General features: G+C 40.1%; 1 protein-coding gene across 2 annotated transcripts; it reads left to right on the top strand.

The window, feature by feature from the left end:
• The first annotated feature begins 7,559 nt into the window (after positions 1–7,559).
• On the top strand, positions 7,560–23,429 carry pex10 (peroxisomal biogenesis factor 10). Of its 2 annotated transcripts, XM_057859231.1 has the most exons (7): positions 7,560–7,643; positions 7,733–7,913; positions 8,734–8,814; positions 11,574–11,986; positions 15,396–15,568; positions 22,838–22,973; positions 23,072–23,429. In XM_057859231.1, exons 2-7 carry the CDS (start codon positions 7,802–7,804, stop codon positions 23,138–23,140), a joined length of 984 nt encoding a protein of 327 aa, XP_057715214.1. In that variant the 5' UTR covers positions 7,560–7,643; positions 7,733–7,801; the 3' UTR covers positions 23,141–23,429. The 2 variants fall into 2 exon arrangements, with proteins under 2 accessions (XP_057715214.1, XP_057715204.1); XM_057859221.1 differs by having other exon boundaries at positions 7,579–7,913.
• The last annotated feature ends 230 nt before the right edge of the window (positions 23,430–23,659 follow it).

The following is a 23,659-nucleotide window of genomic DNA, read 5'->3' on the forward strand; positions in this document are numbered from 1 at the left end:
GCATTATTATGATTGCCAAATGGCAAGGTCAGCGATTGGGGGAAAAAAAAAAAAAAATGGAAGAACCACCGAGACGTGTGTGTTCGGAATCGAGTGCCCACACGAAGCGGTGACCCAGTCGGTCAAAAACTGCCAACTTTTTATCACTTTATGTCGTATTTTTGGTTGGTGCACTTAATCATTTATTGTGTACATATGTTTGCTGTGAGTCTGTGACTTATTTAGGTGTCACACTTCAAGTATATGAAAAATAAAGCACAGGTTCGGTGTCAATAGTTTTGATCTTTAATTTTTAATAACAGACAGTTCACACACGATACAACATCGCTGATTGAGAGTGCCTCGGTGCTTTTTATGATAACGTTAAAATCAAGGTTCCCAAAATCAACGCAGTTTGGGAAGTTCCATAGACACCAGAAATCTACTATTGCTTCCCACTGTCTAGTTGTATGACACGGCAAACAAATCGGGCTGGAGGGCTTTGCAGACCTTGGACGCAGTGCTCGACCCCAGTTTGAAGCTAGCCGCCACAGCTAGCTATCTCCACCCGAGTCTAGAACTCTCTGTGCGGCATCAAAAGTCGGCCAGACCGCCTCGAAACCGTCTTCTGCGTCGCCTGCCCCTCAACATTTATATGATCAACATTTATTCAATGTTGATGAGCAGAAGATTTACATTCAAGCGTTCCATTTGGCATTGTTAATTTTTTCTCCGTTTAACTAGACTAGCGGAAGTCAACAAGCAAGCCCAAAAACCGTACAAACATAACGCCACACCCCTCTAGTGGCTTGGCGGAGAATTACAGAGCAACGCGTTCCCACACCGCAGAACTATCGAATGCTCATTGACGCCATAATCACTTCGCCGTCACCGCAACGCAGGAGTATAACTCAGGCATTACTGTTCAAATTTCTTCCAGTTTTCAAATATACTACAAATAACAGGTGGGTGACACAGGAGGATGCAGATTGGAGGATACACAAGGAGCAAGCAGAACAGGTGAAATCAATGGGCAATCACAGGGACAAGTCACGCTAGGAGGAAACGAACACAAACCCTGAGGGCCCAAATACACCAGATGCGTGATCGTTCCGGCTCCAGTCCGGCTCCGGTAAAAAATAGCGCCGGAGCCAATCGGTTCCCATTATATCCTATTGTTCAACGTATACCGGCCGCGTCAGTGCTCCAGATTGACTGCGGACCGTCTCTGGCGTGCTGCAGCCCGCCAGATGGTTTAGGCCAGGGGTCCCCACCGAACGGGCCGCTGACCGGTACCAGTCCGTGGCGCATTTGGTACCGGGCCACGCAGAAATAATAAATAATTTATTGACGACCGCATTCTGGCCGATTGACTTTGGCCTGTGCCGCTTAACACACCAATATCCCTGTCTACTCTAGATATACAACTACAGGATCGGAGGTTGTCATAGAAATGCATTGATTGGACTGTTAGCAGTACATCTTGTTTTGTATATCTATGTACGCTTGGCCTCGATAATAACGTATGACGTAGGGTGGGCGCATCACATTTGTTCCCGGAAATAATTAGCCCCCACACTAGAATGACTGAAAAACAGACGTCCTTGGACAGATTTTTTACGGGGAAAAGGGTACCTGACGAGCCAGAAGATGAGCCTACAACCTCGAAGAAAACAAAATCTATGCTACTTCCCAATCATTAAAGACCCACGAACTGCGAAGGAGTGGATTCGTGACCCGTATGTGAATAAACGGAGTGATTCGAGCATGTCTGTGCAACAGGAATATCAGATTGTAGAGATCGCAAATTACGGCGACCTTAAACGTACATTTGAGACAACAACTCTACCGAGGTTCTGGATTAAAGTAATTTCGGAATATCCTGACATCGCTAGGAGAACACTGAAAACTGTGCTACAATTTCCAACATTGTATCTTTGTGAAGCAGGCTTCTCTCACTCTCCCATCTCGGGAGATTCAGCCAGTGATTCAGCGCGTGAGTTGTATTTTCCCTGCACTTAACACGACAGGGCTAAAAACGAATGTTATTTCATATTTGCTGTATTTTTCTGCCGCACATTGCCGGTGTACTGACAAATTTGGCATGCGCGTAAGGTTAAAAATGACCGCGAATGCAGCGATTCCAAAGTACACACTACAAACTTTCTTTAAAGAAAGGAATATTACCTTACGTTTGCCCTGTTAGCTACACACAACAACTGCACGCAGCTCTCTCACTTAACGACTTCGCCGTGTCTTTAAACATTAATTTAAGCCATTTTCGTGTTGCACATGTATGTTTATGATGTAAAATAGTTTTTTAGCACCGTTGGACAACATTGAGAGTCCAACTGAATATAAAAGAGGCCTTTTTTTCACCACCACAAAAGCTTTGGGAGCAGCATTTTATAAGGGAGCAAAATTTGACAACACAGGTCCGTGAAAAAAAGACCCAAATCACACCGGTCCGTGGTGCAAAAAAGGTTGGGGACCCCTGAAATAGGGCTCTGCGTTTCTTAACCGTCACCGAACCTCTGAGGCTTACTCACGAAACCCCTGTGGTTCGACCGAACACCGGTTAAGTACCAATGCTCTGGTGCCTATCCTAGCAGTTTCCATTCCAGACAACAAGTTCCTGATACTGACACCGAAGCAGATGTTGTCTGAGGTCATCATAGAAATAGATCACTGCACAGGTGGTATCCCCTACACTCCCACATTTCCTTCCACTTGTTTTTGTGTACAAGCTATTTTGTATTGAAATTGCAATCCAACAACATCCAGTGAGTTCATTGTCGTCAAGCACAGAACTTTTCTCTAAAACATACCCACCAAACTCATGAAAACACTAAATTCCAAAACAGTTGCTGTTCTAGACTATTTACCTATTATTAAGAGGTCACAATGATTTTAAAACACAAGGCTGAGTGTGTAGTGTAAATACAGTAGCACAAGTAAGCATTGTTGTTTTATCTGCCATTGTCATCAGATCTGGTCCACTACTGTGCAGTTTTAGCACCTTGTACAGCAACCATAAAAAAACAGCTAATCAATAGACAGCAAACGGTTCAGCGTTCCTATCCAATTAAAATGGATGTTTGCTTAGTCTTGAAACACAAAATTTAAATCATGTATTATACAATGTGTATCCCGATGGTCAGGTTATTAAATCTTACCTGGTGACTCCCATGCAAGTCCCAGGCAGCACAATACACCCTCCACACTTTCCACCCTCCACTTGAAACCAACAACTTACAGTATGAGTTGTAGCATTTCAGGGCAAGTGGAGGAAAATACACCCTGGCCCCTCCCCTCAAGACACATAAAAAGCAAAGGTCAACTTCCTGGTAGGCAGGATGGTGAACAGACCGTCCAAGGGTTATCAGGAGTATACTGCATGCAGAAAGACAGCAAAGGCACAAGAGTGGTCTCATAAAGGTGTTCTATGGGCAGATACAGTATACCTTCTAGCTCAGGAGGCAATACAGAGGATACAAAGAAACTGGTTCAGCCACTTTTCAGTCAGATCATAGAAGAGCTTTTCTGAATGGACTGATGAATGAATGAATGTTCTTAACCTACTTTCACTGGTGGGAGAGATTGTCGTGGTACATTGTAAAAGAACAATCGTGAGATCAGATATCAGACAGCGATTAAGCAGAAAGAACAATAGTGTACTTTCAACTCTATCTTAATTTTTGAGTCAAAGAATCATATTACTTGGAAAAACATCTTTTTTTTCATTTAGAAGGTGAACATACTTTATTATACATACAACATGTATAATAATTGGTATACACTGTATTAGTATATTGATCAGGGACACATTATAACTAAGCTTGAGAACGATAAACCGATATGACCGGATATCCGGGTGCACAGGTGAGAGATACAGATGTATCGATAGTAAAGTTACCATTCGACAGTAATTAGCCATGAAATATTCAATGAACCGATAGTAGAAATAGAATCTGGCTATCGCGAGCACAAGAATCGGCTTCTAATGCCTAGCTCAATGCATTGCTTAATATTCTACTTCACATGCTGCGCTTGTGTCATTCACCACACAGCGCACTTGGATGGAGACCGCACGCATGATATAATATGGACAAGCACTACTCACGGTCGTGGTTGCCTCAACTTCCCATGCATTTCGGCAGAACCGCTACTAGTCGCCGTCATTACTCGATCGTCACGGGCGTGTCATAACAATACGAGAGCTAACGAAACCACTGTAACGCACGCTCCGTAGCATTTTCTTCACAGCCCAACACGAAACTAGTAGTGGCAACGAAGCAACATGCTAAAACAATGGACAGTGTGATCACCGACGCCAGCGACATGAAGCGATTGATTTTCAACGCACCCAGGAAAACGAAAGTCGGACTTTGAAGTGATGAAGGCAGCCAAATATGTTCGCATGGGACTGAGCTTGTGTGAAGTGTGGAGCGGTACAGAGATCATGAGTTTTTAATCCTGAAAAATAACCCACTACAATGGTGGAAAGGGTGGCATATTGTCTCCACGAAACCCAGTCTACTTAAAGGGTATGACAACACCTGGGGAAATGCTAATATTCCATCATTTATCCATCAACGCATGCCTTTTGAATTCATATCATGCCACTTCGTGTAATTACACACATCGCAACACCAAGAAAATGATAGAAATTAGGTCGATTGTCAAGCTAAAAGGACCCGCCCCCGAGTTGCCAGAAATCTAGCATATTGTGTGCGTGACGTCACTATAGGGAAACAGCCGGCTCAGTGCTTAGTACTGAATGGCGGCGATGATGGCGGACAATTTTGTTTCTATTTGCAGCGACGAATCCGACGTAACGAACATTCTTCTAATGGTGAAGAGGAGAGTTATGAACCTTTCTTTGGTGTTTTGGGTTATCAATTTGAGCCCAAACGAAAGCCAATGCAGCCTAATGAAAGGATCATTGAGGGGAGCAATCACATCTGATGAAACACCGGCGGCAACAGAATCACCGAATGGTTTGTTTTGCATTTCTTTTTGTGAAGCTGATACACCGTGACCGCAAAACAATGGTGCTAAAAAACTATTTACATCACAAACATACATGTGCAACACGGAAATGGCGTAAATTAACGCTTAACGACACGGCGAAGTCATTAAGTGAGAGGGCTACGTGCAGTTGTTGTGTGCGCCAAACATGGCAAACGTAAGTTAATATTCCTTTCTTTAAAGAAAGTTTGAAGTGTGTACTTAGGAATCGCTGCGTTCGCGGTCCTTTTTAACGTTACGCGCATGCCAACTTTGTCAGAACACCGGCAATTGATGTGCGGCAGAAAAATACAGCAAATATAAAATAGCATTTGTTTTTAGCCCCATCGTGTTAAGTGCAGGGAAAAAATACAACTCACCCGCTGAATCAGTGGGAGGGCTGAGTTTGTTTCGTTGAGACGAGATGGTCCCGAGATGGGAGAGTGAGAGAAGCTAGCATCACAAATACACGATGTTGGAAATTGTAGCACAGTTTTCAGCGCGCTCCTAGCGATGTCAGGATATTCCGAAATGACTTTAATCCAGAACTTCGGTAGAGTTGTTGTCTCAAATGTACGTTTAAGTCGCCGTGATTTGCGATCTGTACAAGCTGATATTCCTGTTCCACAGACATGTTCGAATCACTCGATTTATTCACATACGGGTCACGAATTCACTCCTTCGCAGTTCGTGGGTCTTTAGTGATTGGGAAGTAGCATAAATTTTGTTTTCTTTGAGGTTGTAGGCACATCTTCTGGCTCGTCAGGTTCCCTTTTCCCCGTAAAATTGCAAAATTAGCCCTCTTGGCACTGACGAACTTTACTCATTGTCTGCGTAGTCCAGCTCTTTTTCTCGCGTTCGGGAACTCATGGGTACTACATTGCGACAAATGGCTATTTGTAAACCACATAGCATGACAGGTTTGAACCATTTTAGCGATTTTTTGATAAAACACGAACGCAACTCTCTCATCGATAAACAACAATGGCACCTGCCTCGACCTTTTGTTTCCTTGTTATGACGTCTCCGCCCCATCGGCTGTTTCCGGAACACTTTCGGAAATGTTCGTCATTTTCGATCTATTTTCGATAATTGCTCATTAATGTGATTGATTTTTTTGTTAACTTTATCAATATTTGTTATCTTGGCACATAATGGTTCTATTTATGTCTCACACCCCCCTTGCGTTTCATACCCTTTAAACATGAACATGTGGATTAGTTGATCTTCCTCAAGAAAAATCTGCCCTTCAAAAAAGATATGGACAGTGATGAGGAATAAAAGATGAGGAAGCACAGGCATAATTGAATGACTTTGCTGTGTATTAGGTTAAAGTAATGATTAATGACCTGTCTAAAATGCCTTGTTTTTATTCCCCCAATTATACCAGTCGTAAAGCATAATTTATAATTTATTTATGATAACACTAGCAGGTTTAATTCTTTTTTTTTTTCTAGAGCTGCTACATATAATTAATATTTTTGTTTGTAAAATGTTTACGTTGAAAGTTTGCACTTAAATTACTTACCTCTTGTGTTCAGAACACCAGGAAATACAGTAATTGAATTACTGCACTTTATTGTTGTCGGTCACTGGAGTTTTATTATCAATCCCATCCAACAAAATGACGGTCATACAGAAAGCCTTAATTTTTTTTCATAAAAAAATAAAACATAACATTGGTATGAAATTTTGTTGTTTAATTTTGCTATTAGAAATGTGGTCTTTTTTATATGTTTAAACTACTGTACGAACACACACAACAAATGTTTACTATCGTATCGGTTTCACTCTGTATCGAACCGTATCGTTCTTAAACTGTATCGAATCGCATCGAATCGCTCGGCCATAAAAAAATGTATCGTTTTTTAATCGAATCGTAACCTGTGTATCTAGATACATATCAAATCGGCTTCATGCCAGAGATTCCCAACCCTAATTATAACCACTGTGCATTCGTAATTTTTCATAATGTAACAGTATCGTCTTTTTTTTTTTTTTTTTAATACATATAAATATAGTGGAGTATTATGATATTAGAAAGCTTCCTTTTTCATGTAACTTTGATGGTTTCCACCTAAGATGGTCTGATTTTGGTCAGACAATGAATTTCATATTTCCCAATGTTTTCCACCGTATTTGTGTGTCACTAATCAATGCTTGGTCACTTATATTATCTGAAAAAGACATTTACATTAATGTTTATCTATTCATATAAGTTTTACCTTCACCAATTCCTGTACCGACTAACTTTCGAATAGAATAGAATAGAATAGAATAGAATAGAATAGAATAGAATAGAATAGAATAGAATAGAATAGAATAGAATAGAATAGAATCAGATCGCTCAAACTACTCGATATGTTTTCTAAGTGCATTTGTCCTGGTCAAATGTAGGATTTTTTCATTAGTGTGATTCCATGGCTAAATGTCTATATGTGTAAAGCATAAAAAGCAATTACAGTACTGCACTAGCCTAATAACGGCACGTGTAGTTGCAATATCATGAAAAAACAGTAAGCGGCGCTGTAAATTATTGAACCATAACTTTTATCGGTTAAATGTTTGTTTACAAAGTGTCCACTTCCGGCGCGTTTCCGCTCCAAACTTCCACGGATAGCTGATAGAATTAGCACCGACGACAGCTTTGAAAAGTACTAAATTACATTGTGAATATACACTACCGAGTACCGTTCTGTGGAAGCCCGTGTAATCGATATTTTTTCTACACGAACCTGTACAGAACCGTGTTGGGAGCTGTTTGGGAATAGCAATAGCACGCTAGCATCATTTCGATGCAAGTCACATCGCAATGCCACTCGCTCCGGCCAACCAATCTCAGCTAATTCGAGCCGGTCAGAAGGACGAGTACTACCAAGCCTTCCTTAGAAACAACGCAAATGAAGCCTTTCAAACGCTTGCCGGTGAGTTCAGTGCGGCACTCAAAAGCTATTTCATTCTTCGAAACAACGACAAAATTAATTTTCCTGGACCTACACGAAATTTCAGTTTGAGGAATCTGACACGATGAAATCCATTTCACGGGAAAAACCCTTGGAAACCCTCAGATTTATTTATACGCTAGAGCTCTTAACCTTGCTAAAGGTACAGAACCCCACGAGATTCACAGGTGCATACACCCTTCGTAATTTCATATTAAAGCATTTGTTTGCGAATTCCTGTTCAAATGTCTTCCAGATTTCTAATTTAATACAAATAATTTTGCCTTTTGCTGTTGATTTTCCCGTAGGTAAATTAACCATAACTCATTTCATTTCATACTGTTCCTTTTGTTTTCCTGTCTATTCTCATTTTATTGTCTCATCCTTGCATCACATAAATGACACAAATGTTATTTTTGTTGTTGTATTTTTTCACGCTGCCTGTAGGTCTGTTATACCTCCTCATACCGAGTGCAAGTCAACCTTCCACCGAGCAAACCGATTTCTCCTCCCATTAGATACAGGGCCAGTAGTTAAAAGAAATTGAATAAAGCCTGTAAATTGAGGGGCGGGCAAACCAGTCCAAAACCTGATCTAAAACGGCGCTTTGCCTAAATTTAGTCACCGTACAAAATAGGGCTCTGCATTTCTTAACCTTCCCTTTGTTCGAACCCCAGTAAAGAACCACTGCGCTAGAGCATCTGAATTTCAGTTATTGTGTTCCCTTTCAAAAGGATTTCCTTTCAAGGTTTTGAAATGATTTATCTTGGTCACATTTGTTTTTTTCCCCCTATTTCTGAAGGATCCAAAAGGTGGCTGGACTGGAGGAAAGAAGTTGAGCTTCTTTCAGACATTGCCTACTTTGGTTTTACAACACTCATAGGTAAGAGGACCACACCCACATGAAATGTTACTGTCACTACTTAATTTAGGGTTTCCTCCACAAAACTTGCGAAGCCTGCTTGTAGAGAAGCCCACTGGCGGCCCACCATCTTTAGGAAAAATAAATAAATAAATATATAATAATGTATAAATGTTTCGGTTTTAGAAACAAAATACAATTTTTTAAAAATCACATAAATTCTAGAGAAACCTAAAATAATACTTTCAGTGTTCAACATTAACATTTTAAATTTATATAGGCAATTTGTTGCCTGCCCCCCTTAGTCAGGTTTTTGCTGACCCAAGGCAAATGTTGCATTGATGCAAACACTTGCTCTAATGTAATTGTGAGGCGCTTATTACAAATTTGATGATAGTTTTTTTTTTTTTTTCATTTGTAAGCTTTTAAGTTTTTTTTCCCCTTCATTTTGCATATAAAAATTTAAACAATTTTGAGCAATGCAAAATTATCGCAAAGCAATATTTTTAACAAAGTGGGTCTTTACGCGGCACTTAAGAACTATCCCAAGAGTAACAATATTTAACAAAATATTAGCTCTTATATATTAACTTAAGTCACAGGGGACCAAAATAGGGAAAATGTGACATGAGCAGTACTACACGGTTGCCAAAATGCTCCACAATGCGAAAATCAGTCAACTAAGAAGTTAGTCTAGTATCGGATAAATTAACCATATATTAATATAAAAAATGCCAATCGCATGAAAATTATCATGTTATAGTACACTCCTGTATTGATTCAGTACTCTTTGTGCTGGGCGCATTCATAGGCAGAAAAAAAATAATTTTACCACGTTTGTTAATTTTGAGTTCAAGTTCACTCACCTGCTAAGCCGAAAGTATTTAATGAGATCACTATCTTCGCAAGATGTTTCAGTGCATTTTGACAGTTTAATTCTAAAAGTTTACTGTTTACACATGCCCAGGAGGAGAAACAAATGAAATATATAGCACTTTTCTGCTATATAATCTGCTTTGTTCTGTGCCAAAAGCACTTTATACGCAGCGTGTTTTGCCTGCAGCATTATTACCAGATTTTATTATTTAAATTGAAAATTGGGTACTTAACAAAATCCCTCACTGTGGTTGATGGAATGACACTGGGTTGGGGTTTGTCAATTTCTAGAAATAGACCGATTACCGGCCGGGCAGATTATCGGCGCCGATATTTGACAATTCGACGTATATTGGTATCGGGCTTCTGGAGATATTATTTTCTATTTGTGTGATTCAACAAAAACATGCTTTAGGCATTTCAAGGAAGTTCAGTGTTTGCAATATTCATTTTTTTTAACGCCAATTTTTACACTTTTACTGCAAAAGAATATTGGCTCCCAAAATCGGGTATCGGCCCCTCTAACTACTAATATTCGGTATCGGTCCTGAAAAACCCATATTGGTCTATCTCTAATTTCAAGCAATACTAATCCCGGATAGCGAAAGCCAATCTAGCATGGCATGAGAGATGTCTTCCACAACAACAACTGTGCCGTTTTTTTGTTTTGTTTTTTGTTTTGCTGTTTTGGGGTTTTGGTTTTGTTTTGAAAAGGATCCTGCTTGGTTCGTTCTCATTTACGGTACATTCACTATTCTGCTCTCGTTCCCTTAATTACCGCTTAGCTTCGAAACCTGCCATTGCTGGTCACTTTTAAAATTAAAATGAATTAATAAAGGGCAAACATGGCCAATGTCTAAAACCAGGTAACTCAGAGGCTGAAGAAAGATGTCCTGTGTGACCTTTTTTGCACATGGTCACATAACTGACATTAAACAAATGTGTACCTACTTAAACTGCTTACAGAAAAGTTAAAACAAAATAATCTGTTCGTTGCCGAAAAATGACACTACACTAGAAAGGAGTTGTCATTGCACTGACAGACAATTGGGACAGGTTTGTACTAGGTCTGTCAAAATTATCGCGTTAACGGGCGGTAATTAATTTTTTTAATTAATCACGGTAAAATATTTGATGCAGTTAACGCACATGCCCCGCTCAGATTAAAATGACAGCAGTGTAATGTCCGCTTGTTACTTGTTTTTTTGTGTTTGGCGCCCTCTGCTGGCGCTTGGGTCCAAATGATTTTATTTTACAATGAGTGAGCATGGTGTAATTGACATCAACAATGGCGAGCTACTAGTTTATTTTTTGACTGAAAATTTTACAAATTTTAATAAAACAAAAACATCAAGAGGGGTTTTAATATAAAATTTCTATAACGTGTACTAACATTTATCTTTTAAGAATTATAAGTCTTTCTATCCATGGATCGCTTTAAGAGAATGTTAATAATGTTAATGTCATCTTGTTGATTTATTGTTGTAGTAAACAAATACAGTACTTATGTACCGTATGTTGAATGTATATATCTGTCTTGTGTCTTATCTTCCCATTCCAACAACAATTTACAGAAAAATAATGCATATTTTATAGATGGTTTGAATTGCGATTAATTACGATTAATTAATTTTTAAGCTGTAATTAACTCAATTAAAATTTTTAATCGTTTGACAGCCCTAGTTTGTACACATATAGACCATAAAATGTTGCCTTTGCTCTAACAAATGTTAAAATGTGACATTTTAACCTAACTAATGTTAAAATGTGGTTGAATTCTGTTCGTAGCACTGTATAATCACTGGCAGCCCACAAGGGTCAGTGATTATAAAGCACAAGGGGAAACCATGGAATTGTATTAGACATTAAATCCATTACCATTAATCCATTACCTTCCTTATCAGGTTACCAGACACTGGGTGAGGAGTATGTCAACATCATCCAAGTTGACCCCAGTAAAAGACACATCCCCTCCGCCGCCAGACGAGGCCTCTTTGTTTTCTGCCATACATTCCTGCCCTACCTCTTGGACAAAGTCTTGGTCTGCTTGGAGAACGAGCTAGAAGGAACAAAAGTGCCTCGCGGCGGTATCAGAAGGCGGCAGACTCCATCTGGGCCGTGGAGCTTGGAACTGTGGCTGCGGAGATGTGCACAGAGGGCAGTGGGACAGTTGTCAGAGTCTCAGAGGAAAAAGTGTTTGCCGGCTGTGTTTTTCCTACAGCAGACAATCGCCCTCCTGCACAGATTCCATGTGGCGCTCTTTTATGTCAGCGGCATGTTCTATCAACTGTCGAAGAGGACTTCCGCAATCAGTTATGTAAGTCAATTGGTCTAATGTTCTCCAACATCCAATATTTAATTGTAGAATCTCAGGATCTCGAATATGGATTCTCCAATTCAGGGGTCCCCATCCTTTTTTGCGCCACGGACTGGTGTGATGTGGGCCTTTTTTTCACGTACCGGCAATATTTGGCAGAAAAATACAACAAATATTAAATAACACAACGGAGCTACAAATGAAATGATAAGTGCAGGGAAAATGTATCTCACCATACGCTGAATCAGTGGGAGGTAGGAGAGGGGAACCTCTTGGTACCTTACGATACGATACGATTTGTGATACAAAGCTTACGATAATGATGATCTCATGATATGGCGATACAACGATTATCGATGCATTGGTCAGGAAATCAACCTAATATATTCTACAAAACGACTAATAAACAGAAAAACAAGTTTCTGTTGTGAATTGGAATGAGTTTACCACTAGTAGACATCCAATCCATTTGAATTGGGAGGGTGGCAGCGAATGAACTTTCGTTCATTCGGTACCATCCCTCCCACTTCAAACGGATTGAACGTCTATGGCCATCAGTGGCAGCCAATGCTAGGCAAAGAGGTAATTTTGAGGCATTTCAGATCATTATTGAATTTGAGTAACTTCCTGTTGATTTTGGGGCATTTTATGAGTCACTTCCTGTTGATTTTGGGTTACGGAACAGGAAGTGACCCGGGAATCTCCCAAATGAATAGGCAGCGACTCAAACTCAACAGGAAGCGACCTGTAAATGCACTAAAATGAACAGAAATTGACTTGTAAATGGCCTGAAAATCAGAAAGCGTGACTGTGAATGCTCTGGTTTCGAATGAATAAACGTTCGTTCGACACTCCCAGTCTAAATGGATTGGGTGTCGAGCGCCATCAATGGCAGCCATAGAGTTAACTGAGACACTGTTATAGTTGAAGATTTTGATAGCAACTTGTTGGTCCCTTTTTTTTTTTTTTTTTTTTAAACATTGACACCTTTTTAAAACGATATCTCGATTCTTGGCAGGTGCGTATAGATAACCTTTTGGGATACAAAGTATCACGATATATCACCATTTCGATATTTTGTCAAACCCCTAGTGGGAGGCGTGAGCTTGTTTCATAGAGACAAGATGGTCCCATCTAAGTTTGATGGAAGATCGGCAAATATCTTTGGTCGCGGGATTGATTCCTCTCCAATTGTGAAAGGTTTCTTGGCTTTAGCAATCTGGTTCGCCACGAGGTATGATGCTCTTACTTTTGTTAATTCCTTGGCCCTCAGTCATTTTCTCTGCCCTTCGTGCTTGCGCTTTTCTCTTTTAAAAAAAATTCCAAAGTAATCCAGAGTGCGTAATCTCTTATGTGCCGAAGTAGCTCTGAAGGCTTTATTGCTTCAGTTGATGGCTTTTGGTCACATATTATGCAGAGCAGACTTGGTGCCTGAGAGTCACCAGTTGCAACAAACCCATATTTTAGGTAGGATTCTTGTTATTGTCTGTTAAAATAAGTTTTTGGCTTCGACTGTAGGCTCATTTTTTTGGCTAGTCAGGTGGCCTTTTCCCTGTAAAAATCTGTCCAATCTGTCTGGTTTTCAGTCATCTTCGCTAGAGTTTGGGCTTATTATTTCAGGTAGCAAATATGCCCCTACGTCATACGTCTTTATCAAGAGATAGCTATAAAAAAAAAAAAAGAAAAAGAAAAAAAAAACATAGATACTAGATGCTAGTTCCAATGGATTTCTATGATGACATCATAAGCGGATTTGCAAGGGGGGCTGCCCCTCCCCGGTGGCCGAAAAGTGTCATTGCATGTAATTGACTTTCCTATACAATATATGATTTTACAATTAAAATATTGTCTATAAAAGTTGTAAAGCAATAAAACAAAACAAAAAAAGAATGAAATGAACAAAAAAAGATATTTTTTTAATGGGTCAAAATTATTTTTCGAACAGATTATGTGACTAACACCTTAAGACGGTCATTTGTATGCATAGCCAAAACCACCCGAGGACCGAAAAGGCAAGATGGATAGGCTATACGTAATTTTTTTTTTTTTTAACCTAAGCTTTCAAAAGCGACAACAACTACTGAGCAAGAACCAAGGATTGAAAATGTGGATCATGAAACGCTAGAGACCACCGTCAAAATGGTGAGCAGAGTTTCAATTTGCCCCACTAAAGATGCTAATTGTACAACAGGGCCACCACCGGTGTTTTGCCAATGTAGTTACCTCCGTCAAAAAATTGTGTCCCCTGGCCGCGGGGGCGCACACACACACATTAAGTATGAGGGTTGTCGACTTAAACAATAAATTGAAGCCAGAAAAGAACCACAGTTATATATTTTGGACATCGATGTTTACTAAACTGGAAAAACTCCATACAGGACTTGAATTAACAGAACAGTTATTGGTCATCCTACGAGTAAAACAGTGGAACATTGCCTTTTTTAACTTTAAGTTCAGTTTTAAATGGTGTGCCATGTTTTAAAACCTCGTAGATAACTACATAACCAAAACACGGAAATCAAGCAAATCAGTGCAGTGCAGTGGCTCCACCCAGACTGAGGTAACTACATTGGCACGACACCGGTTGGTGTACCATATTCAATGGATGACGATCTTGGCGAAAAGTATAGCCTAAGCAGCCTGATTTTAGAATTCCCCTCAAGAATGATGGGAAACAAAACATGCTAATTTTCAACTTATTTTTATAAATATTATTGTAAGTTAATTTTATTGCCGACACTGCGTTAAGGGGTCATCAACATATTGTTCCCCCCTGCCCTAAAAGTCAAACTCCGCCTATGGATGACATCCTATCCAGTTTTATTGTTATCATTAGAGAGAACACAGGCAAATTGGTGTGTCAAGAGTCACAGGCCAGAATGCGGTCGTTAATCGAGGTTTTATTTTTTTCTGTGCGGCCCGGGAGCAAATGTGTCACGGGTCCCCTGCCCAGTGGTTGGGGATACCTGCTCGAAGGTCTTTACTTCATTAGTGACACAGTGAAACAGTTGAAAATGTTTTTGTATGCCTTTATATGGGTTATATTACTCTCTACTGGCAAGTGAAATTAATTTCTCAACCACCGTTGAAAGTGTCGTGTGACCAAACAGGGAAAACAGACTAACAGATCCTTGTGTTTGATGGGGGCTGATGACATGAAAGCTTGAATAACAATTTACCGAGTTCATGTTCAAATTATCATGTCATCAAACCGCAGCATACGTTGTTTTTCAGGTTTCCAGTTTGCATGGACCTGTTTTCCAAGTTTGGTCACAAACTTCGGTTTACTCAAAATGCTAATTATTACCTCAATTTTTGAATATAATTATTTCACACTGTTGGTTGCATTTAAAGGGAAACAATTTCTTGATTTATGTCAGCATTTGTGTGACTGCTTGTGTGTATGCAGCTGCGTGTTTCAGGTCTGAGGAATGATGATGGCACCATCAGGAGTAGCTACAGACTGCTGGGAGCCGTCTCCCTCATCCAACTTTTTGTCACAATGTATCTGCAGCTCAACAACTTTAGGCAGAGACAGAGAGCCCGGCAGGAGTGGAAGCTCTACAGGAACCTCACTTGCAGGTAAAGTAATACGCGTGGTGATAAGCGGGCGTACTTCTGCAAAAACGAAATATTTAATACAGAAAATATTCTAAAAAAAACTATACTATCATTTTATTTTTTCATTCTTTGTTCTTTGGATCTGGATTTTGTTATGCCGCCAAAAAGCAGTCTGTATTAAAAAAGGGTTATTTGATGCATTTTTGTGGTATTGTAGAAGACTGAGCTTTACAACAACAGCCAGAGCCGGCATCATCTACTGCAGTCATGTCCAAAATCCGGCCCGGGGGCCAAATGCGGCCCGTGGTAAAATTTCATCTGGCCCCCAGCCTCTGTCATAAAATCAATAATGTCTGGCCCGCACACAGACTTAATAAATTGGTCAGCAGTACTGCTACCAGCTTATGAAGTACCTTACACACTAAATGCAGCTCCTCATTTACCCACTAAAAGGCATAAGCACTCCAAGCAACATTACCCCATGTGACCCTTCCAATTTTCTAAAATGGCGAACATCAACAACAACAAAAAGTTGACTGCGACGGCCGACGCTTCAAGGATAGGTGGAAATTGGACTATTTCTACACTAAAATACGCAACAACTGCATCTGCCTCATTTAGTTCAATATGAGGCGATATTACCAAACAAGACACGCTGACATGGACGAAAAGATTACAAGGAAGATACGCAGCAAGAAATTGAAGCAACTTGAAGCTAGCTTAATTTCACAGCAGCAGTATTTCGCAAGAGCCTGAGAGTCGACAGAGAATGCCACAAAGGCTAGCTGCGAGATTGTTGAAATTAGTGCTGCAACGATTAATCGATTAACTCGAGTATTCGATTAGAAAAAAAAGATTCGAATTAAATTTTGCTGCTCCGAGTATTCGTTTAATTATTGTGGCGTTGTCATGGTTTATTTTGAAAGTGTTTTCAAGCAATTTTATTGATTTGAGTGGATACTCTGCCTTCTAGTCTGCCTCATTTCACATGGCTGAATCCAGCTGCTCCATGTTAAGACCAACACAAGATAAGTTTTTGTTTGCGCTAATGTTTTTTTAATGTATTCGTAATCTAGTTTATGGGTATACAGTATTTAGCCATTTTTTTTGGAATATGTGTCTGAACCATTTGTTAAGAGCATTGTAAAAACAAAAAAACAAACAAAAAAAAAAAGTTAACGTTTTATAGCATTTAAGATAGCGGACTTTTGCTATTTAAGTTAGCCAATTGTTCTTTTGGTGTACATAGATTCTTACTGAATTTTTTTATACCGTTTTAGGCTCAGCTCAGGTATTTTAATTTTTCATGTTACTTATCCGATTACTCGATTATTCGACAAACTAGTTCATCGATTAATCAACTACTAAAATAATCGATAGCTGCAGCTCTAGTTGAAATTAATAATTAAAAAATAATAATAAATCAAATGTGACACAACCTGGCTCACTAAAATTTGCTTAGATATATTGTTCTAAGTAAAGGACATCAGCCAAGGTCGGCCCCCCACATCTTTACCACACCAAATCTGGCCCCCTTTGCAAAAAGTTTGGACACCCCTGCTACTGCAAGTTCTTTTTTTTATCTCAAGTGGACAGAAGATGATACACATTTATCTCAAGATAGTAAAATAAAATAATTTAAACATGAATAATAAACACAAAACAATAAATGCAGACAGGTTTGGGCCTGTGTTCCCGAAGGCTTCTAGAAACGTGTGGCTCCAAAGCAACAACTACCTCTATAAAGTGCTTATGCAAAAGAGCAAGTAAATACAGTACGTCTATGTCCGTGACAAGGGCATGACAGCAAATCTGATCAAATATGACGTTAAATATGATTAATGGAAAATCGCAGTGCTACCAGTGCACCTGCAGCTGAATAACATCCTTATCTGCTTTGTCAATGACCTTGGGAAAATTTCCAATTGCTAATAGGACAAAATTGCCATTCATTTGCTGAGGCACTTAGCTCACTCACATTCTCATGATTCTGTTAGCAATCTTAAAATATAGTACACATTATAATAAGAGCAATAAACAAATACATCTTTTTCATTCATCTTCCAAGGCGCTTATCCTAATGAGGGTCGCGGAGGTACTGGAGCCTATCCCAGCTAACTATGGGGAATAGGCGGGGTACGGTTTCCAGCCAGTCGCAAGGCGACAACCATTCACACCCACACTTATACCAAGGGACAATTTTTGTACTGTTCAGTCAGCCTACCATGTATGTTTTTGGGATGCGGGAGGAAACTGGAGTACCTAGAGAAAACCCACACAGGCAGTACATGCAAAATCCACACAGGAAGGCAGGAGCCCGGGATTGAACCCTTAATCTCAGAACTGTGAGGCAGGATAGATAACCACTCTTCCACCGAGCCGCACAGATACAGTGGGGCAAATAAGAATTTAGTCAACCACTAATTGTGCAAGTTCTCCCACTTGAAAATATTAGGGGGCCTGTAATTGTCAACGTGGGTAAACCTCAACCATGAGAGAGAATGTGGGGGGAAAAAACAGAAAATCACATTGTTTGATTTTAAAGAATTTATTTGCAAATCATGGTGGAAAATAAATATTTGGTCAATACCAAAAGTTCATCCCAATACTTTCTTATGTACCCTTTGTTGGCAATAACGGAGGTCAAACGTTTTCTGTAACTCTTCACAAGCTTTTCACACACTGTTGCTGGCATTTTGACCCATTTCCTCCATGCAGATCTCCTCTAGAGCAGTGATGTTTTGGGGCTGTCATTTGGCAACACAAACTTTTAACTCCCTCCACAGATTTTCTATGGGGTTTAGATCTGGAGACTGGGTAGGCCACTCCAGGACCTTGAAATGCTTCTGACGAAGCCACTCCTTTGTTGCCCTGGCTCTGTCTTCAGGATCATTGTTATGGTTATGGTGTTATACTTATGTAGCGCTTTTCCACCTTTCAAGGTCATGCTGAAAGACCCAGCCACCTTTCATCTTCAATGCCCTTGCTGATGGAAGGAGATTTTCACTCAAAATCTCTCGATACATGGCCCCATTCATTCTTTCCTTTTCACAAATCAGTCGTCCTGGTCCCTTTGCTGAAAAACAGTACCAAAGCATGATGTTTCCACCTCCATGCTTCACAGTGGGTATGGTGTTCTTCGGATGCAATTCAGTATTCTTTGTCCTCCAAACATGAGAACCTGTGTTTCTACCAGAACATTCTATTTTGATTTCATCTGACCATAACACATTCTCCTAGTCCTCTTCTGGATCATCCAAATGCTCTCTAGCGAACCGCAGACTGGCCTGGACGTGTACTGGCTTCAGCAGGGGGACACGTCTGGCAGTGCAGGATTTGAGCCCCTGACAGCGCATTGTGTTACTGATAGTAGCCTTTGTTACTGTGGTCCCGGCTCTCTGTAGGTCATTCACTAGGTCCCCCCTTGTGGTTCTGGGATTTTTGCTCACCGTTCTTGTTATCATTTTGACGCCACGAGCTGAGATCTTGCATGGAGCCCCAGATCGAGGAAGATTATCAGTGGTCTTGTATGTCTTCCATTTTTCTAATAATTGTTCCCACAGTTGATTTCTTTATACCAAGCGTTTTACCTATTGCAAATTCAGTCTTCCCAGCCTGGTGCAGGTCTACAATTTTGTCTCTGGTGTCCTTCGACAGCTCTTTGGTATAGACCCTACCCACGTGACATCACAACTCCTTCCTCCTGACTGGTGCCTCCCAATTGTCCGTCAACACATCATGTTGACCTGTTACGGCTACGTACATTCCTCCTATTTACGACGTGTTTTTCTGCTCGTTAACATTAATAATCAAAATGGTGAAGGCGTGTGTGGCGGTCGGTTGCAATAACAGAGAAGATAGACGGAGAAGACGGAGAGACTTGAAGTTCTACCGGATTACGAGAGACCCGGAGAGAAGAGCGCGAGTTGGGCTGCTGCAATTCGACGAGAAAACTGGGCTCCAAACGATTACCACAGATTATGTAGTAGTCATTTTATATCTGGTAAGATGCATTTAATATATATTTAAAGGGGTTTTGGGCTGACAACCACAATTAAGATCATTACTAGGCTAATCGCCGACAACATACACGTATGTATGTAGTGAGAGTGCTATCGCTAAACCATATAAACATTAAAAGCCCTAACTCCATTGACAAACGACATGAAATACATTAGACTTGACAGTGGATGTTAGCAATAACAAAAGATTTTGAATTGAAAATTTCGTAACTCACCTTTCCAAGCACAAGATAGATTCCTGCCGCATTTTTGTGGACGAGGACCTGTTTCACCCAACCAGCAACGAAGTATTTATAAGCCTCCAAGCTCTTAAAGTTTTTCAAACTTTCGTGAGAATAGGCTGATTTTGTGTGGACAAGATAGTTGTACATATCAGGGTAGCTAGCAGATGTCAGGCAAATACGGCGGAGACAGCGGGTCGAAAAACATCGATTTAGGCATCAAATATGGATCTGGCGAATGGATAAACTGAAGCTTTTCCACATAACGCCTTTTATGCAACGCATCAAGTGAGTTTACGGCATCCGAAAGCACCGGGTCTTCCATGAAATGCATTATAAATTGCTCGATCAATTGAGACCATACAGACACAAAATGATGGACAAGGGGGCGGAACCATACAGCGAGCACGTGATTTTGTGACGTCGGTGGGTAGGGTCTATTGGCCATAGTCGAGTTTGGAGTGTGACTGACTGAGGTTGTTGACAGGTGTCTTTTATACCGATAATGAGTTAAAACAGGTGCCATTAATACAGGTCACGAGTGGAGCCTCGTTAGACCTCGTTAGAAAAAGTTAGACCTCTTTGACAGGCAGAAATCTTGCTTGTTTGTAGGTGACCAAATACTTATTTTCCACTCTAATTTGGAAATAAATTCTTTAAAAATCAAACAATGTGATTTTCTGTTTTTTTTCCACATTCTCTCTTTCATGGTTGAGGGTTACCCATGTTGACAATTACAGGCCTCTCTAATCTTTTCAAGTAGGAAAACTTGCACAATTGGTGGTTGACTAAATACTTATTTGCCTCACTGTACATCTTATAGACCCTACTCACCAACGTCACAGAATGACGTGTCGCTGTATCCGGCCGCCATATTGTCCGTCTCTGTTTAGCCCTATTCTCAATGGTTTTAATTAGTCGTTCAGTTTATAGAGCAATTCATGGAAGCCCCGGTGCTTTCAGACGCTGTAAACTCATTGGATGCGTTGCATAAAAGGGGTTATGTGGAAAAGCTTCAGTCTATCCATTCGCCAGATCCATATTTGATGCCTAAATCGATATTTTTCGACCCACTGTCTTCGCCCTCTCTGCCTGACATCTGCTACCCTGATATCTACAACTATCTTGTCCACACAAAATCAGCCTACTCTCACTAAAGTTTGAAAAACTTTAAGAGCAGCACTCTAAGCAACATTACCCTGTGTGATTTCTAAAATGGCGACAATCAAAAAAAAACAAAAGTTGACTGCGATGGCCGACGCTTCAAGGATAGGTGGATATCTGACTATTTCTTCAATAAAACACGCAACAACTGTGTCTGCCTTATTTGCAAAGAGACAGTCGCTGTTTTCAAAGAGTTCGATGTGACGCAATATTACTAAACGACACGCTGACATGTACGACAACAATCAGGGAAGATACGCAGCAAGAGTCCGAGTGTCGAAAGAGAAAGCCACAAAGACGAGACTGTTGAAATTATGAATTTAAAAAAATAATAAAGCAAATGTGACACACAGAAGGGCTTGCTAAAATTTGTATAAATATATTGTTCTATGTAAATCAGCCAAGGTAGACCCCCGCATTTTTACCACACCAAATCTGGCCCCCTTTGCAAAAGGTTTGGACACACCTGTTAAACTGATGATCCGTAGACGAGGCCAGCTTCTTTCACTTGGTACCAGCTAAATATTATTCAAAATGTAATGATGGTGGAAGAAATAAGCTTCTTGAATTTGAAACTGTATGTTGTCGGCGATTAGCCTCGCAAAGATCTTAATTGTGGTTGTCAGCCCAAAACCCTCTAAATATATATTAAATGCACCTTACCAGATATAAAATGACTACTACATAATACGGCGGCACGGTGGCTTAGTGGTTAGCACATCTGCCTCACAGTTCTGAGATCAAGGGTTCAATCCCCGGCTTTGGCCTTCCTGTGTGGAGTTTGCATGTTCTCCCCGTGCCGTGGGTTTCCTCCGGGAACTCCGGTTTCCTCCCACATCCTCCCACCACAGGTAGGCTGATTGAACACTCTAAATTGTCCGTAGGTATGAGTGTGTGCGTGAATGGTTGTATGTCTCCTTGTGCCCTGCGATTGGCTGGCAACCAGTTCAGGGTGTCCCCTGCCTACTGCCCGTAGTTGGCTGGGATAGGCTCCAGCACCTCCGCGACCCTCGTGAGGAAAAGCGGCATGGAAAATGAATGAATGAATGAATACTACATAATCCATGGTAATCGTTTGGAGCCCAGTTTTCTCGTCGAATTGCAGCAGTCCATCCCGCTCTCCTCTCCCGGGTCTCTCGTAATACGGTAGAACTTCAAGTCCCTCCATCTATCTTCTCTGTTATTGCAACCAACCGCCACACACGGCTTCACCATTTTGATTATTAATGTTAACGAGCAGAAAAACACGCCATAATAGGAGGAATTTACGTAGTGGTAATGCATCAACACGACGAGTAGACGGACAATATGGCGCGGAGGCGTGGTTGTGACGTCGTGAGTAGGGTCTATATGAGAATATCTCTGAAGCATCTGGTGAAAAGAGACAATGTTGAAATGGAGGGAGGAGCATGTCACTGGGGAACACATTTTTCTTATTAAATGTTTGACGGCTTTTTTGGAACTAATTTTTGGTGCGGAAAACTGATCTCTTTTGTTTTCTATCACGTCACATTTCCAAACTATAGGATCAATAGAGTTGAACATATATGTGCTTGATTTACTGGGGAAAAAAAAAAAGTAAAATACTGACAACATACAATGGAATATGAAATAGGCATGACAGAAGTGTTTATTTAACACTGTTATGTTGTTACAAAAGATACAGCTACAACAATTATCATTTTGTGCACGCAGTAAAGGTAAACGTACATTTATAGCCCTGTCTGGTGTGTACAACTTGAGGACTGTCACATTTGTTAATCCAACAATAGTCCGGCATTAGAATTTGCTTACCTGGCGAGTAAGCTGTGAAGAAGAAAGCTTGATGTTTGCTGTTGTTGACACCAGAATAACACAAGTAGTTTTCTATTTGGTCTTTTCAGTCCACAACAAAGCCTAAAATCAAGGTCCAGGCCTGCTCGCTGCATCCTCTGCTTGGAGGAGCGCAGACATCCAACTTCTACCCCTTGTGGACACCTTTTCTGCTGGGAGTGTATCACAGAGTGGTGCAACACCAAGGTAAGGCTCAATGCATAACTATCATTATAATCACTTAAAAGGGGTGTAAAAATTGATATGTGAATTGTGTATTTTTGTATTTGCATTACCATTTACAGGCAGAGTGCCCCCTGTGTCGGGAGAAGTTCCAGCCTCACAGACTAGTGTACCTGAGGAACTACACCTAAAAGACCCATATTATGTTGGTGAAAGAATATAATTTTTAACAAAAAAAACATATTTAAACATACTCACACAATGCAGTTGACAAAAATAAAAAGAAATGTAATTTAAACACGTGAACAACATTTTTGCATCATGCAGCTTTCTGATTCAAACTATGCAAACTATACAGATGCTGTCTTTGAAATGACAACTGTACCTTTTTTGTGAAAAGATGTTTGAAATCCATTTTGATTGCATCAGTCAATAATAATGAAATAATTTCTGGATGGCAAAATAAAGTATTATTTTATTCAATTCATTACTTCTTTGTTTCATGAGTACCAGAAATGAATATCTTTAAAATAAAATATTGAATGAGTACTATATGAGTACTATACAAATAATATATACTATAAATACTATCTTTTTTTTTTTTTTTTTTTCAAACTTGATTCTAGTTAAATTTCAGCATTGCACCACAAAATGTTTTTATTCAACCAGTGTTTATAAGCTACAGATGCTTAACATCTCATATCAGCAGA

This window comes from Corythoichthys intestinalis, chromosome 2, assembly GCF_030265065.1.
Source record: "Corythoichthys intestinalis isolate RoL2023-P3 chromosome 2, ASM3026506v1, whole genome shotgun sequence".
Lineage (NCBI taxonomy): Eukaryota > Metazoa > Chordata > Actinopteri > Syngnathiformes > Syngnathidae > Corythoichthys > Corythoichthys intestinalis.

Coding starts and splice junctions, on each gene's coding strand:
- pex10 (XM_057859231.1), top strand. CDS start 7,802: ATGCCACTCGCTCCGGCCAACCAATCTCAGCTAATTCGAGCCGGTCAG. Junction 11,987..15,395: donor GGACTTCCGCAATCAGTTAT/GTAAGTCAATTG, acceptor GTGTGTATGCAG/CTGCGTGTTTCAGGTCTGAG. Junction 22,974..23,071: donor CAGAGTGGTGCAACACCAAG/GTAAGGCTCAAT, acceptor TACCATTTACAG/GCAGAGTGCCCCCTGTGTCG.